General features: G+C 48.0%; 7 protein-coding genes across 7 annotated transcripts; 4 read left to right on the plus strand and 3 right to left on the minus strand.

Moving 5' to 3' along the window:
* Nucleotides 1-477: 477 nt before the first annotated feature.
* Nucleotides 478-1478, plus strand: HD556DRAFT_1385937 (FeS cluster assembly scaffold IscU). The gene is made up of 5 exons (XM_041303388.1): nucleotides 478-661; nucleotides 722-780; nucleotides 837-1051; nucleotides 1106-1341; nucleotides 1393-1478. Exons 1-4 carry the CDS (start codon nucleotides 527-529, stop codon nucleotides 1258-1260), a joined length of 564 nt encoding a protein of 187 aa, XP_041158195.1. The 5' UTR covers nucleotides 478-526; the 3' UTR covers nucleotides 1261-1341; nucleotides 1393-1478.
* HD556DRAFT_1385940 (uncharacterized protein) lies at nucleotides 1479-3690 on the minus strand. Its single transcript, XM_041303389.1, has 10 exons — nucleotides 3276-3690; nucleotides 3082-3222; nucleotides 2931-3032; nucleotides 2717-2881; nucleotides 2521-2661; nucleotides 2279-2468; nucleotides 2095-2227; nucleotides 1871-2046; nucleotides 1700-1810; nucleotides 1479-1645 (listed from the first exon to the last, which is right to left on the minus strand). The coding sequence occupies exons 1-10, from the start codon at nucleotides 3621-3623 to the stop codon at nucleotides 1527-1529; spliced, it is 1626 nt and encodes a 541-aa protein (XP_041158196.1). The 5' UTR covers nucleotides 3624-3690; the 3' UTR covers nucleotides 1479-1526.
* Nucleotides 3691-3702: 12 nt separating this feature from the next.
* Nucleotides 3703-5524, minus strand: HD556DRAFT_1294601 (uncharacterized protein). Its single transcript, XM_041299418.1, has 2 exons — nucleotides 5239-5524; nucleotides 3703-5174 (listed from the first exon to the last, which is right to left on the minus strand). Exons 1-2 carry the CDS (start codon nucleotides 5491-5493, stop codon nucleotides 3888-3890), a joined length of 1542 nt encoding a protein of 513 aa, XP_041158197.1. The 5' UTR covers nucleotides 5494-5524; the 3' UTR covers nucleotides 3703-3887.
* Nucleotides 5525-5916: 392 nt separating this feature from the next.
* On the plus strand, nucleotides 5917-6526 carry HD556DRAFT_1240829 (uncharacterized protein; the record flags this gene model as incomplete). The annotated part of the gene is made up of 3 exons (XM_041298147.1): nucleotides 5917-6137; nucleotides 6193-6376; nucleotides 6428-6526. The coding sequence occupies 3 exons, from the start codon at nucleotides 5917-5919 to the stop codon at nucleotides 6524-6526; spliced, it is 504 nt and encodes a 167-aa protein (XP_041158198.1).
* A 1437-nt stretch (nucleotides 6527-7963) lies between these two features.
* Nucleotides 7964-8970, plus strand: HD556DRAFT_1309940 (uncharacterized protein; the record flags this gene model as incomplete). Its single annotated transcript, XM_041300345.1, has 6 exons — nucleotides 7964-8092; nucleotides 8217-8239; nucleotides 8397-8448; nucleotides 8496-8552; nucleotides 8576-8702; nucleotides 8726-8970. 6 exons carry the CDS (start codon nucleotides 7964-7966, stop codon nucleotides 8968-8970), a joined length of 633 nt encoding a protein of 210 aa, XP_041158199.1.
* A 365-nt stretch (nucleotides 8971-9335) lies between these two features.
* Nucleotides 9336-9906, minus strand: HD556DRAFT_1240890 (uncharacterized protein; the record flags this gene model as incomplete). Its single annotated transcript, XM_041298150.1, has 4 exons — nucleotides 9336-9383; nucleotides 9434-9494; nucleotides 9553-9603; nucleotides 9671-9906. 4 exons carry the CDS (start codon nucleotides 9904-9906, stop codon nucleotides 9336-9338), a joined length of 396 nt encoding a protein of 131 aa, XP_041158200.1.
* Nucleotides 9907-10171: 265 nt separating this feature from the next.
* HD556DRAFT_1445296 (uncharacterized protein) lies at nucleotides 10172-11553 on the plus strand (the record flags this gene model as incomplete). The annotated part of the gene is made up of 4 exons (XM_041306911.1): nucleotides 10172-10576; nucleotides 10614-10765; nucleotides 10817-11421; nucleotides 11474-11553. 4 exons carry the CDS (start codon nucleotides 10172-10174, stop codon nucleotides 11551-11553), a joined length of 1242 nt encoding a protein of 413 aa, XP_041158201.1.
* Between the last annotated feature and the right edge of the window lie 127 nt (nucleotides 11554-11680).

Consider the following 11680-nt stretch of genomic DNA (forward strand, 5'->3'; position numbering starts at 1 on the left):
TTGGCTCGCGGAGGCGAAGCACGGAGTTCTAAAATATGCGAGTGCCGGTTGTGCCGGTGGGGTGCAACACTATAAAATTAAAATAAGATACTGCATATTTGAATTCAAACTCCGTCGTGCACAGTCTGCCACGAGATCGACAGTGTGAGTGCGACTACGTCAAAATTCTCTGACTAGGTACGTCAGCTACTGATCACGAGCTTACCCACGCGCCCGAAATCCCCGAATTCATCTTCTCGTTGCGTAGGTCAAAAATAGGCTGGAATCCCTGGGGATATGTCAGTAAACTGCGGGCCTGCAGCGGCCTGCCGCGTTTGCCAAAAACTCTAGCGATGAATTATGGTGGGTAGCGTTGTCAATGACGATGATTGCCTAAAACAGAATTGTAACCCCCACAGACCAAATCAGATAAGAGAAATGTTTGTCAGATAAGATTCCCACTGTGACGTTATTCGAACTCCGAAAACCCTTTCTTAATAGGCGCTCTGAAATTGGATCTTCTCGCACTTCTCTTTCATTATCCACCATGTTCCGCTCAGCACTCACAAAGACAGGACTCAGCTCTGCAATAGCACCAAAGGCTGCAAGAGTTGGTATTGCACCAGTGCTCGCCCGTGGCTACCACGAGAATGTCATTTCGCATTACGAGAGCCCAAGAAATGTGAGTCGTGTTTTTAAAACCGTTCGGTTACGAGGACTCACCATAGTCCCGTTATTCCAGGTGGGCTCTCTACCCAAACACGACGCTGATGTCGGTACTGGGTTGGTTGGGGCACCTGCGTAAGTTTTTTCTCCTTTCGTTAGCCTTTAAACCCTGACTTATGTCTATGGATCAGTTGCGGAGATGTCATGAAACTCCAAATCAGAGTAGACGAAAGCGGCATCATAAGTGATGTCAAGTTTAAGACGTTTGGTTGCGGTAGTGCCATCGCTTCGAGTTCATACATGACTGAGCGCGTCAAGGGTCTTACCCTTGAGGAGGCTGGCAAAATTAAGAACACTGAAATTGCAAAGGAGTTGTGTCTTCCTCCTGTGAAGCTCCATTGCTCAAGTGAGTCTTTTCTCACAGCACATTCGTGAAGACATCTAACATGCGCTATTTCAGTGCTAGCAGAGGATGCTATTCGTTCCGCTATTCGGGATTATCGGTTAAAGCGGAGTAAACTGACCGAAGGTCAAAAATCAGGCTTCATCGATGTAACCCAGAGTGTGATTTCCGGGGAGACGGTGGCCACTGCACATCCCGGTATGCCTGCATAAATAGACGTTTTCTCAGGTCGATGTTTTTCCATGTGCTGTCTTCGTGCACGTCCCATCATTTTGTTTGTTCCTCATATCCATGTTCGTATCAATTCCTGCATTTATGTTCACATATTTCTCAAAATGACCTAGGTCGGATGATTATCGATTAGTAGCCAGTTGTATTACCACGTCGCAATGATAATTTTAATGCTATGCGTATTGCCCAGAGCAACTGAAGCTACATAATGTGTGCGTAAGATAGTTGATGAGACGAATGCCCTGCCTTAGACCCTGCTGTTCGTGCCTTTCTGTCCTACAAATGAGAAATTTCCGGATGCAAACCAGCGTTCATTTGCTTCCTTCACTCGTTGAGCAGCAGCAGCACGATTTGTGAGCTCGAAGCCTATGAAAAAAATATAAGTGGTTCATTCCACGCCAGCTCCACAAGGGTTCTCACCTTGTACAGGTGTGACCGTCAGCGATGTTGCTGTTCCAGATGTTGACGACCCGCCCTGTGCAGCACGCGTAAGCGTTGCAGTGCGTAACTTGTTCGCCTTGGAGAGTTTCGCTGCGGGGGTTGACACGTTTTAGATCTCGAAAAAAACGAAACAGGAGGTAGAATACTCACCACGACTCTTCGCCTCTCCCATACCAGCCCGGACCTTGCCCGTACCAACACCGATCATTCCCAGACCCTTAGTCTGATCGAATGCGCCAACCTCATCCTCAGCCTCACCAAATGCCATTCGGTTCTGCAGCTTCCGGAGTTCCGTCTGGGCATACGCTTCTTTTGCTTTGCGTGCCCTACAAGTGTGTCAGCGAGAACGATGTAAAATTCCAGGGACGACTTGCCGCTTGCCGCCTCTACGTTTCTTTGGTCCATCGTTGGGTATGGGAAGCGCCTTTGTGGTTTTAGCAGGGGGTGGCGCCGCCAGCCGATCGATGTGTTTTTCGATTTTTTCACGAAGTTCCTCGCCATATGAACCTTGGTATACCATCAGCCAGGGACCCGTCAACACCCAAGAACTAAACTGACCATCTCTTCGCGTCCGTTCGAGGTCCATGCGTGCAGCCAAAACGGATTTCGCTCCGACTGTCCGCTGAACCTTGAGTTGGTATTCAGCTGGCGTCTGCTGGATTAAGTCAGACTGGAAGACGAAACCGGTGTGCCGCCGTTGAGTGTACGCAGAGAAGCCTAGAGCAATTTTCTTCTGAGCGCCTAGCAGCTACGAGAAATTGTGAGAACGATAATGTAGGCAGAGTAAAACTGCAGCATACATGGACATTACATGAGGGCATTTTGGCGAGGGGACCAAGGCCGCCTGCCACACCGAGTAATTTTGCAGCTGTAGTGGTGCCAACGATGGCTGAAAGATTTGGTGCCAGAACATTCATTCTTGAGCTGACGTACATGAAAATCTGCTCTCCCTTCATTAGCTACCACGTTTATGGTGCAGAACAGACATTTACTCGCCTTTTTACGTGCCTCTTCAAGTTTGTCTGCAAGATCACAAGCTTTCTCGACAGCAGCCCACTGGGCATCAGTAAGTGTTTGACCACTTGTTGTTGTTGCAGTTATGAGCACACTCATGACCACCGCAGGCGGAAGAACACCTGCAAGGTCAGCTTTTGTAGGGTCCTGTAAGTCGATAGTGAGCAGAGATGGTTTGCGTAGAACCCGTTCTTACCTCTGTGTTGGCGAGAACTCGAACCGCGCGGACATACTGTGCAGGCTCTGGAACGAGCTGCTCCAACTCTGGAAACTTTGCTGCATAATGGTCGCGTATGAACTACAGACACGAAGTCAGGGGGTTGGACATTAACAACCACAAACCATACCTTGTGTACCACGAGAATCTCATTGTCTACATCCACGGATAAATTGTTTGCTTGCACGATGAGAGTGTATTCCGGGTTCAGATGAGCTGGTAGTGACATCGCTTCCGGTGTACTGGGATTAGCTTGGTATTTCTCAATTTCCTGAACGCAAAGTGAGCTCAAACATGGGTTCATCAAATAGCATCGGTGCATGCCTGTAATATGTCTGCCATTCGTTTACTGCCTTCTAGCTTCGCTACGGAGTCGACGTCCTCGATCCCTCCCAAGTCCATTCGCTGTACATCCTCTGCATCAAGTTCATCTGCGGGCTTCATCCCGCCTTCGAGGACTAATCCGCCAGCTTCGTCTGCTTCGGCTTCTTCGCCCTCGGCGCCTTCCTCTGCCTCTGACATGTCTGCATCTTCGACAGCCTTTCTTTTCAGTCCGTTGGTGCCGTTACTCGTGGAGGACGCAGCTGCTGGAGCGGACTCTTCATATTCCTCAGCACCACCGTCTGACAGATCGTCAATGTCAGCAAGGAGTTCGTCAGCCAGTCCGCTCATCAGGAGGACCGTTCTTCAGGAGGAGGTTTATGTCAAGGACAGAAGGTGTAATGACGTAAGCATGTGAAGGTCCTCACCAGCCCCTGCACAGGAAAGAACTAGTAGATATTGTATTTTGTTATCGACAGAATATTCTAAAGGGTATGTAAGTTGAATATGGTATGTAGGTAGGTGTGTAGATTGAGATATATACTCATACCTATATTAACGACGATTTCCTCTTCCAAATTGCCTACTTAACAGTAACGAGTGATTAATACTTGCTCACCTCTTCATCCGCATGAAGAGTCTCGAAGCCTCATTCCACCTCTCTGCATACTCCCGTTGATCGTCCAGTGCATGGATCCACGAATAATGTACATGAACTGTACGTGGTAGGACACCTGACAAGAATGCAGCCACTTTTGCTGCATCGTGGATTTTGGAATAAGTAACATCAAAAATAGAAAGATGCTGATGAGTGGTATCTCCGACCCAGTAGTGCGACTGGTCGTCTTGTTCTTCAATAAAGGAGAAGTCGATTTCAAGCGTTAGCTCCAATAGGTCGGGACAGTGCTTGAGGAAGCACAGGAGTCCGATTGGGGATATCGACGAAGGCAGAGGGCTTTCCAGGAATTTGTTCAGCACGAGCTGCATGATATTTGGCCATGCCTGTGCCAATTCTAAGGCGGCAACATCATCCAAAGAGATCCCACACCCTGTATCAAGAAGTACGTGCGTTAATCGGTTGAATGACAGAAGCGGATGGAGATCTTCCAGCTTTAAAACAGAGAACAGGTCATGTGGAGGACGTTCTGCAACCATAATTTGGAGGCGACGAAGCGAGTCGTGACTGACGAAAGTGGAGAGGCGACGAAATAATTGTGCCAAGACAGATGCTCCTGTATGGTTGTCGCTGAAGATCGAAAGGTTTGTAAGCTTGTTCCGCATTCTGCTCACGAGGTCAACAGCGGATGGGATATCTTGTGCATGCACGTCAAGTACTTGAAGTTGCTCAAATAAAAGCTCGTTCTGGAATTCGGCATTTGGTTGGAGAGCAAGTTTAAGCTCTAGTAAAGATGGCAGACGTGATAAATGGTTCAGAACCTCGGCATCGAGGATTCCACAGTGAATTGTAGTGAGATGATGCAGATGGCAAAGAGTTTGAGAAACGGAGTTGCGAAGATGACTTGATAGGGCCACTGAATGCACGGTCAATTTTCGCAAAGAGGGGCACGTAGGAGCGATGGAGGAGATGAACTGTAGTAGGTCAGGAACTGGTGAGATGGCCCAGACCTCAAGGAATAAGGACGTGAGAGACTTGGTCATGATTCGACGGATCAGCCTCAAGTCTCTCTCGTCATAGATAATCCACTCGAGGGATGTGAGATTTGGCAGGAGCGGCTGGGTGGCATCCATGGAGGCGAGACAAGCGAGTAATTCATCGTCAATATCAACCATCAATTTTTTTCCGCGGCGGACGTCCTGGGTGGCAAGACTGAGGTGACGGATGCGTAAAGCATACCTGCGGAATATGTTCCAGTCATCTTTGGTCAAGTGCCTATGAAGTTTCTGACAAATTTCACGAGCAAACGATGTCAGCAATTGAAACAAAGCAGTCAGAATATCCTCTTACTAAACAAATACAGCCTGACTCAGACTTGATCGCGTCTCCGCCCCATAAATCATGAGGCATGCACTGGATCGCTCTTGCGATAGTGCCAAATTGTTGCCAGAGGATATCTAAAGCTATATGATGAAAAGCACTACAAGTCCTTGCGAGAGCAGCAAGAGTAGCTTGGGCGACGTGTCTTTCATGGCTCGCGTCAAGTACAAAAATCCACTGAAAAACGGATAACTGTATCTCTGGAATGAAGAGACATCGAGCCATATAAGCTGAGATTCAGAGAACCAACCTGTACGCATCCACTTGATTCGTTGCTTTTAGTAGATTCCGTATATGGTAACTATCTGAAAGGTGGTCCGTGCACAAAGTGTAAAAGGTATATAAGGCTGGTGCTGAGACCGTAACAACTCATACTTACCTTGATGGCATAGGCTCCTTCATGTACCCGGGTTTGTGGGCCGTGGGGACCCTTCATAGCACGGCGACCTTGTCCATACAGAGGGTAATCACGCTTTGTATGAGCTCCGGCTCATGCACCGTCTCAATATTTTCCAGTCCTGCCACGGCCACTCTGGCTGGGCAGGCCGTCTTTTTTTTCGATTTTTATAGGTCCTAACCCTAACCCTACTACTATTATATATATAGTAATCAATGAAACATACTTTGTCATCTCAGTTTCTTAACCGCATGCAGACCTCATACAATCCCGAGTCCCAGACACTGAGCTCACATGCGCCAGATTCACCGCGCTCTTCCCAATCACCCCCGCCTTCTGGTGTCCAAGGTGATTTGGAATTAGAACTTCTTGGGCTCGCCAACGCTTTATACAACCTTGGAACCACTGTCATCAACGACTCCACTAAAGATCGTGATAGGCCAGGTGGCGCAAAGTTGGTAGGCCTTGGGGCGTGCGTTCTTTTTACTGGTTCAGTTGTCTATGATCCTAAAGATCCCAACGGTCAGAAACGAGGTCGTCAATCACCTTATGTCCATCGATAACAAAGCACAGGACATTCGGACCATGATACCTTTTCAAGTTTTGTCTGATATCGACAATGCACGCAACCCCATGCAGTTGACCAAAGAACGTCTGGAAAGAGCAGCTACTGAGAATCAATTCATGAACGGAAAGATAGCAGCTATTGACGTAAGTACCTCCCTGTTTTGCTCTACCCTTGTTAATACACTTCTCTTGTAGTCCTACCGCAAGCTTCTGAATGAGGCATTAATATTGAACTTTCCAGAGACAGCCGAATATCTCCATCCTAGTCAAGATGATATCAAGATGGAGGTATAGGCCGAGCCCTGTCGCCTACATTGTCGCACAGCTACATCTCGTCGATGGCTCAATGTCGTTTACGTAAAGGGGCGCGCGCACTCGGATATCCTCTCGTAGAAAGATGAAATTGGTTGAAGACGGAAAACATTCCGTTCCCTCTCATTATGGGGATAATTCGCAATAATCGGCCTGATTAAAATAAAAGAGCTAAATTTCTCATTAAGGATGCTCCGATGGTATTTTTTGACCATGCCAAGATGATACGGGCGCATTCGGGTCACCCGCAAGACAACGCCGCGCAGAGCACACCCAGGCGGATCTGCGGCTCTGGTCATCTTTGTGCCAGCGAGATGCGTTATCTGTTATGTCCCCTCAAAAGGACAAGTGCGTAGCTTCCTCGGATTTATTTGGTACCGCCGTTGCTTCTCAGCTCCAGCCCTTCTTGGATCATTGGTGCTTTGTGGCGTACGAATATACTCAGCGATGGTCCCTCACCGCCACAATCCATACATCATCGGATTGTCGCGAAGCGGCTAGCTGTTAATAGTATTCAGATCTGATGAGAGACATATGGATTGGTGCCAATGCTTAATGGTTGTGTGGCATTGCCATAAGTGTGAGTCTTGAGAGCAGGAGATGTTCATTCCGCTCTAACGGCCCTCATGTTTCAGGGATCATCTCTTATCTCACGTCCACATTGGTATCCCGCAGTCGGTTGGAGGTGCATTTTCACGATGGAATAAAAATGCGAGATCCTCCTTTATCATCGCAATGGTTGTCTCCGAATGTTACCATCGGACTTGTTTCAAGAGCAGTCCTGACCTGGATAGATCATTGACGTTGTTAGTCATGAGAATCTTTGTGCGGCAGATGAGGGCTGATAGTATACTGGTTGATGCGGCAGCAACGACTACAAGCACCGGGAAATCAACGAGTTTAGAGCCGTATCTTCTCCTACCTTCTCCGACGAGTCTTCTCACTGTCTATTTTAACGGCGAGCAAAAGCATCCCTGCTAGAGTGTCACATACGAAAGCGGTTCAAATCATGGCTTTGTGGAGAAACGTTTCGGAGACAATGAGTTGTTGGCAATGTCGGCGTTCCGCACTTCCATCCGCTCAAGCGTCTGTAAAGTGAAAATTGGTTGTATTGGTCCTCGTGACCAGTCCTCGGACCTCCTTATTCTCGCTACGGCGCGTGAATTCATCTTCCATTAGTTGGGATTTGCACGAAACCATATTGGAACTAGTTCGCAGGAGTGCCTGTGCTGCATCGCTAGGTATATCTGAAGAGGACATCGGCTTGTAAGACTGAAGGGACCCCGAAAACCTGTATGTTTACAACTGAACTGGTTCGATTTTTAAGGAGGCGCCCATTTTGATCTCGAACAAGAAAGTGGAAGCCGCATCGCCACTAGCACGCCTATCGCTCAGATCCTCCGTGGTTCGATCTTGGCCATGTATCGCCGCACGATAGGACTTGGTAAGAAGCATGGGAGTGTAGACCAGCAGCCTATCCTGGCGCCCGGAGGTCACTGGTCTAGTAGTAGTCGGCAAGTTCAAATGTGGTTTAACGTAGCCGGTATTGTGTGTTATCAATATTAATAATATTAAAATGATATTATGGATATGTCCACACCGACAATGAGCTACGCACAACATGATAACGATATAAGCAAATCTGCAGATCGATACATTCCCACTCGATCAGGGATGTGAGAACGAGTTGCACGAGTAACTAGTTGATGCAGACTCAGCTCGACGGTCCGGGAGAGATCTATGATATAGGGGTGGTCTACAACTACAATGAATACGACCGAAGTTAAAATGAAACACTAGAACGGATAACTTTCGGAGCGCTTGTGTCTATTGGAGAAATATGACCTTCTAGAACCTACCCCACCGAGAGTACATCGGTCAGAAACAAGGGTTCTCTCACGCATGTACGTACTCGCCAATCCGAGTCAACCTTGACCGAAACAACGCACAGGTAGCCGCATCCCTTGTGCGAGAAACGTCTCCCGGCCCATCGTCATTTGATTCCGCGGTATCTGCTGTACCTGACTGTAGCTCAAGTCAAACACGAGGCGATGGCTCAATGCGATCTCCGGTCCCGCTCCATTGTGTACCAACGTAGGAAGTGTACGGCCTCGCAACGTGCCCCATGATGATCCTATCAAAAGGCGTGTCTATGACGGTCCGTTCTTCGGATACTAACAGAACAGCTGGTAAAACACGCTGGTACACCGAACTGCTCCGTCCCTTGTGAGATAAGATATGGGCGGGAACAGCCGGCATCCCTCAAGTTCATCGATCTCAAGATTGAATGTTACGACCTGCAAATTCGGACTAGTCCAAGGAACATCCCGTTTGTAGTCCATTTCCACCAATCCCAAGGCACTTCAATCGTCACAAATGGTTCAAGTCGTCAACGTAACATTCACCTTGACCAGATCAAGCTGTAGCATCATTAACGTGAACCTCAAAAACCGCCGAAGAATGACCTTCAAGTAAGAGGGCAATCATGACGAACTTATCTTCAATATATGTATGAAGCCACTGATGATAATCTTGAGCTTCTTTCTCAGCATCAATCAGAATTTTTCCAATGGATAGTACATCTGACGGCACGAACATCCATACGGATTTATGGCGCAGAGGCTCAGGTTTTGGCAAATCTGAAGCAAACACGATTGCGTAGTTGTCGAATAAAGTCTAGTAATTATACAATCTCGTGACATAGTATCGTGCTTTTAGTGAAGGTGATTACGGGTATCGAATGCGCGAGAATTAAACCCCAGAATCAAGAGCGAGGTCACGGCAGTCCATCTCACGAAGCTCGCACGGCAATGGCAGTACATGTACAGAATAACGAATCCTACCAGCCATGTGTTAGCGGATCAGTACGTATATCAAAAATATGCCCACATTGAAAAAGAGTTCGTTCAAGCAGACATCCCCATCTTCCCAGTGAGACACCAAATGGGACCTACAAGCAATGATCAACGATGATCAATGATCGATTTATAGATCGCGATAATTCCTACCGGCCACCTTGCCCCAGATTCTCCGTGATCTGGACCAACACCATATACTTACTGTGTCGAGTATATAACACAGGGTCACGAGATGAGTTCAATGTAAGCGGTCAGTCATCACACGTACAATCCATGTGGCTGAATCTCCACCATCCGCTCCTTGACGCGTTCTCCTATCTCCTTCATCCAAGCTTTTACTTGGTCACGCTCAATATGTGGCCAAACAGCATGCGAAAGCGTTGCTGGCAATAGTTTTTTCACGTATGCTCGCAGTACCTCCGTATCGAATGCGGGTCTAGGTGCTTGAGGAGATACCGCACCAGATCGCGAAATAGGAGAACGAAGCCCTAGGTTTGTTGTCATCCTTCCTCCAACAAGAGGGAAATGAGAGACAATTTTGAACGCAGTTAAGCTGAAGTCAGACTCCAATCGTCCAAGCCGCATGGCTCTAGTGAAGGCGTTTACATTTGTTTGGTCTTATGGATATGTCGATTGCCCGGTCCGCTTCCGTGAGAATACGAGGTTTACACTTACAAGTTTCCTGTGCGCTGTCCAGTATCCTCACCTTTGTCTTAGCCACCCGTAGTCTCATCCCGTTGATCGAATTTGAGCTTTCCGAACCCCACAAATGTCTTCAATATCGTTCCCGCACTCAGGCGACGAAATGGGCTCATCTTCCAGCTCACTGCACGACTCGATGCAGGCGCCATTCTACACCCCCACTCCGTTCGACATGTCATCTTCTTCCTTTCAAATGAATCCTCTTTCTGCGCACCCGCCTCGTACGCCGCGCCCGAGTACTACGCAGTCGCACTTTAGGAATATGAGCATGAGTATTAGCGTGTACGACGAAAAGGCGGAGGAAGAACAGGACAGAGAGACGGTTAAAGCAGACAAGGCGGAGGTAGATGAAGACGAGATCGTGGAGCTAGACGAGGAAGATGTACATGTTAAAGAGGCTGAAAAGTTAGTTGGGGCTCACGAGGTGTGGCGAGATATGTTTGTTACAAGTAACGGACGAGACAAAGCATTTGTGAGTGACCATGACACACTTGCTGAAGAAGTGACAGAAGTCATCTTTGAGGCAGAAATTAATGCAATACTCGATACGTGTATATCTGCTCTTCCACAGCAAGATATTATTTCGTAACAGGAAGTCCGCTTGGCAGCGGGAAATTGCACGAAGGCTTGGGGATGCAAAGTGGGGGCTCTCTTTCACGAGGTCGGTAACCGTTTGACATTGACGTCGTCATTGACAACTGACGGCACACAGAAAAATGCTCATCATGTTCAACTGGTTAGCCCCCCTGAGTCAAATATTAGCGCAACAATCCGTGCCCTTCTCGTCTTCCGGATCTTCCCTTGTGCCTCACAGCTTCACAGATACCTCCGCGCCATCCTCCAAATCTTTGCAATCATCGGGGGGTCCCTTCCTTTCGCACCCGGTCCTCCGAGCTTTGCTGTCGGCTCCGCCCCCTGTTCTCCTAGAGCTTGTAAATGGTTTGTCGGATGATATACACTCGCTTTCCCGGCTCGGCATAATAGGATCTAAGCTGGGAGAGCGCGCGGCCCGGTTTGCTGACTGGTGTTGGCTCTTTTCCACACTGGTCGGTCTGGTAGAGAATGGTGTCGAATTGGGCGTTATTGAGGGCCTTCGACGAGAAGGTGAAACGATTGATTTTTTTTACCGCTTCAAATCCGGTCGCTCATTTGTTCCAGTTCAATCAAGGGCATACAAAGAGTCGCTCTCGGGAGCTACCTCAAAGTCACAACCAAAAACATCAAAAATTGACGAACGTGAGCTAACGCGCCTAGAGAAGCAGAACTATTGGCTCCAGATCTCAAGGGCAAAGCTTGCCATGGATCTCATTTTCGTCTGTGAGTAATTTGATTGCACAGGTATTTCCCACCTGACATCCCTGTGTTGCAGCGTGGGATATCTGTAGGATCAAAAGGTGGAAAGACACTGTCCAGTCCTTCACTGGCCTTGCAGCCGCGGTCCTGAGGTAATGTATTCTATTATCATTTGCCGTTCATACTCCTAATTGGCATTTGGTAGCTGTGCAAAGTTGCACGACAAGTATAGAACTGCGCTTGTCAACAAGGCCCTGACTAGTTGAACATCATGGCCCTAGCT

This window comes from Suillus plorans (genome assembly GCF_016647745.1).
Source record: "Suillus plorans strain S12 chromosome Unknown HD556scaffold_43, whole genome shotgun sequence".
Classification (NCBI taxonomy): Eukaryota; Fungi; Basidiomycota; class Agaricomycetes; order Boletales; family Suillaceae; genus Suillus; species Suillus plorans.

Coding starts and splice junctions, on each gene's coding strand:
- HD556DRAFT_1385940 (XM_041303389.1), bottom strand. CDS start 3,623: ATGAGCGGACTGGCTGACGAACTCCTTGCTGACATTGACGATCTGTCA. Junction 1,811..1,870: donor GGGAGAGGCGAAGAGTCGTG/GTGAGTATTCTA, acceptor CAACCCCCGCAG/CGAAACTCTCCAAGGCGAAC. Junction 1,646..1,699: donor GACGGTCACACCTGTACAAG/GTGAGAACCCTT, acceptor TTTTTTTCATAG/GCTTCGAGCTCACAAATCGT.
- HD556DRAFT_1294601 (XM_041299418.1), bottom strand. CDS start 5,493: ATGGCTCGATGTCTCTTCATTCCAGAGATACAGTTATCCGTTTTTCAG. Junction 5,175..5,238: donor AGTCAGGCTGTATTTGTTTA/GTAAGAGGATAT, acceptor GAAATTTGTCAG/AAACTTCATAGGCACTTGAC.
- HD556DRAFT_1385937 (XM_041303388.1), top strand. CDS start 527: ATGTTCCGCTCAGCACTCACAAAGACAGGACTCAGCTCTGCAATAGCA. Junction 662..721: donor ATTACGAGAGCCCAAGAAAT/GTGAGTCGTGTT, acceptor CCGTTATTCCAG/GTGGGCTCTCTACCCAAACA. Junction 781..836: donor GGGTTGGTTGGGGCACCTGC/GTAAGTTTTTTC, acceptor TCTATGGATCAG/TTGCGGAGATGTCATGAAAC.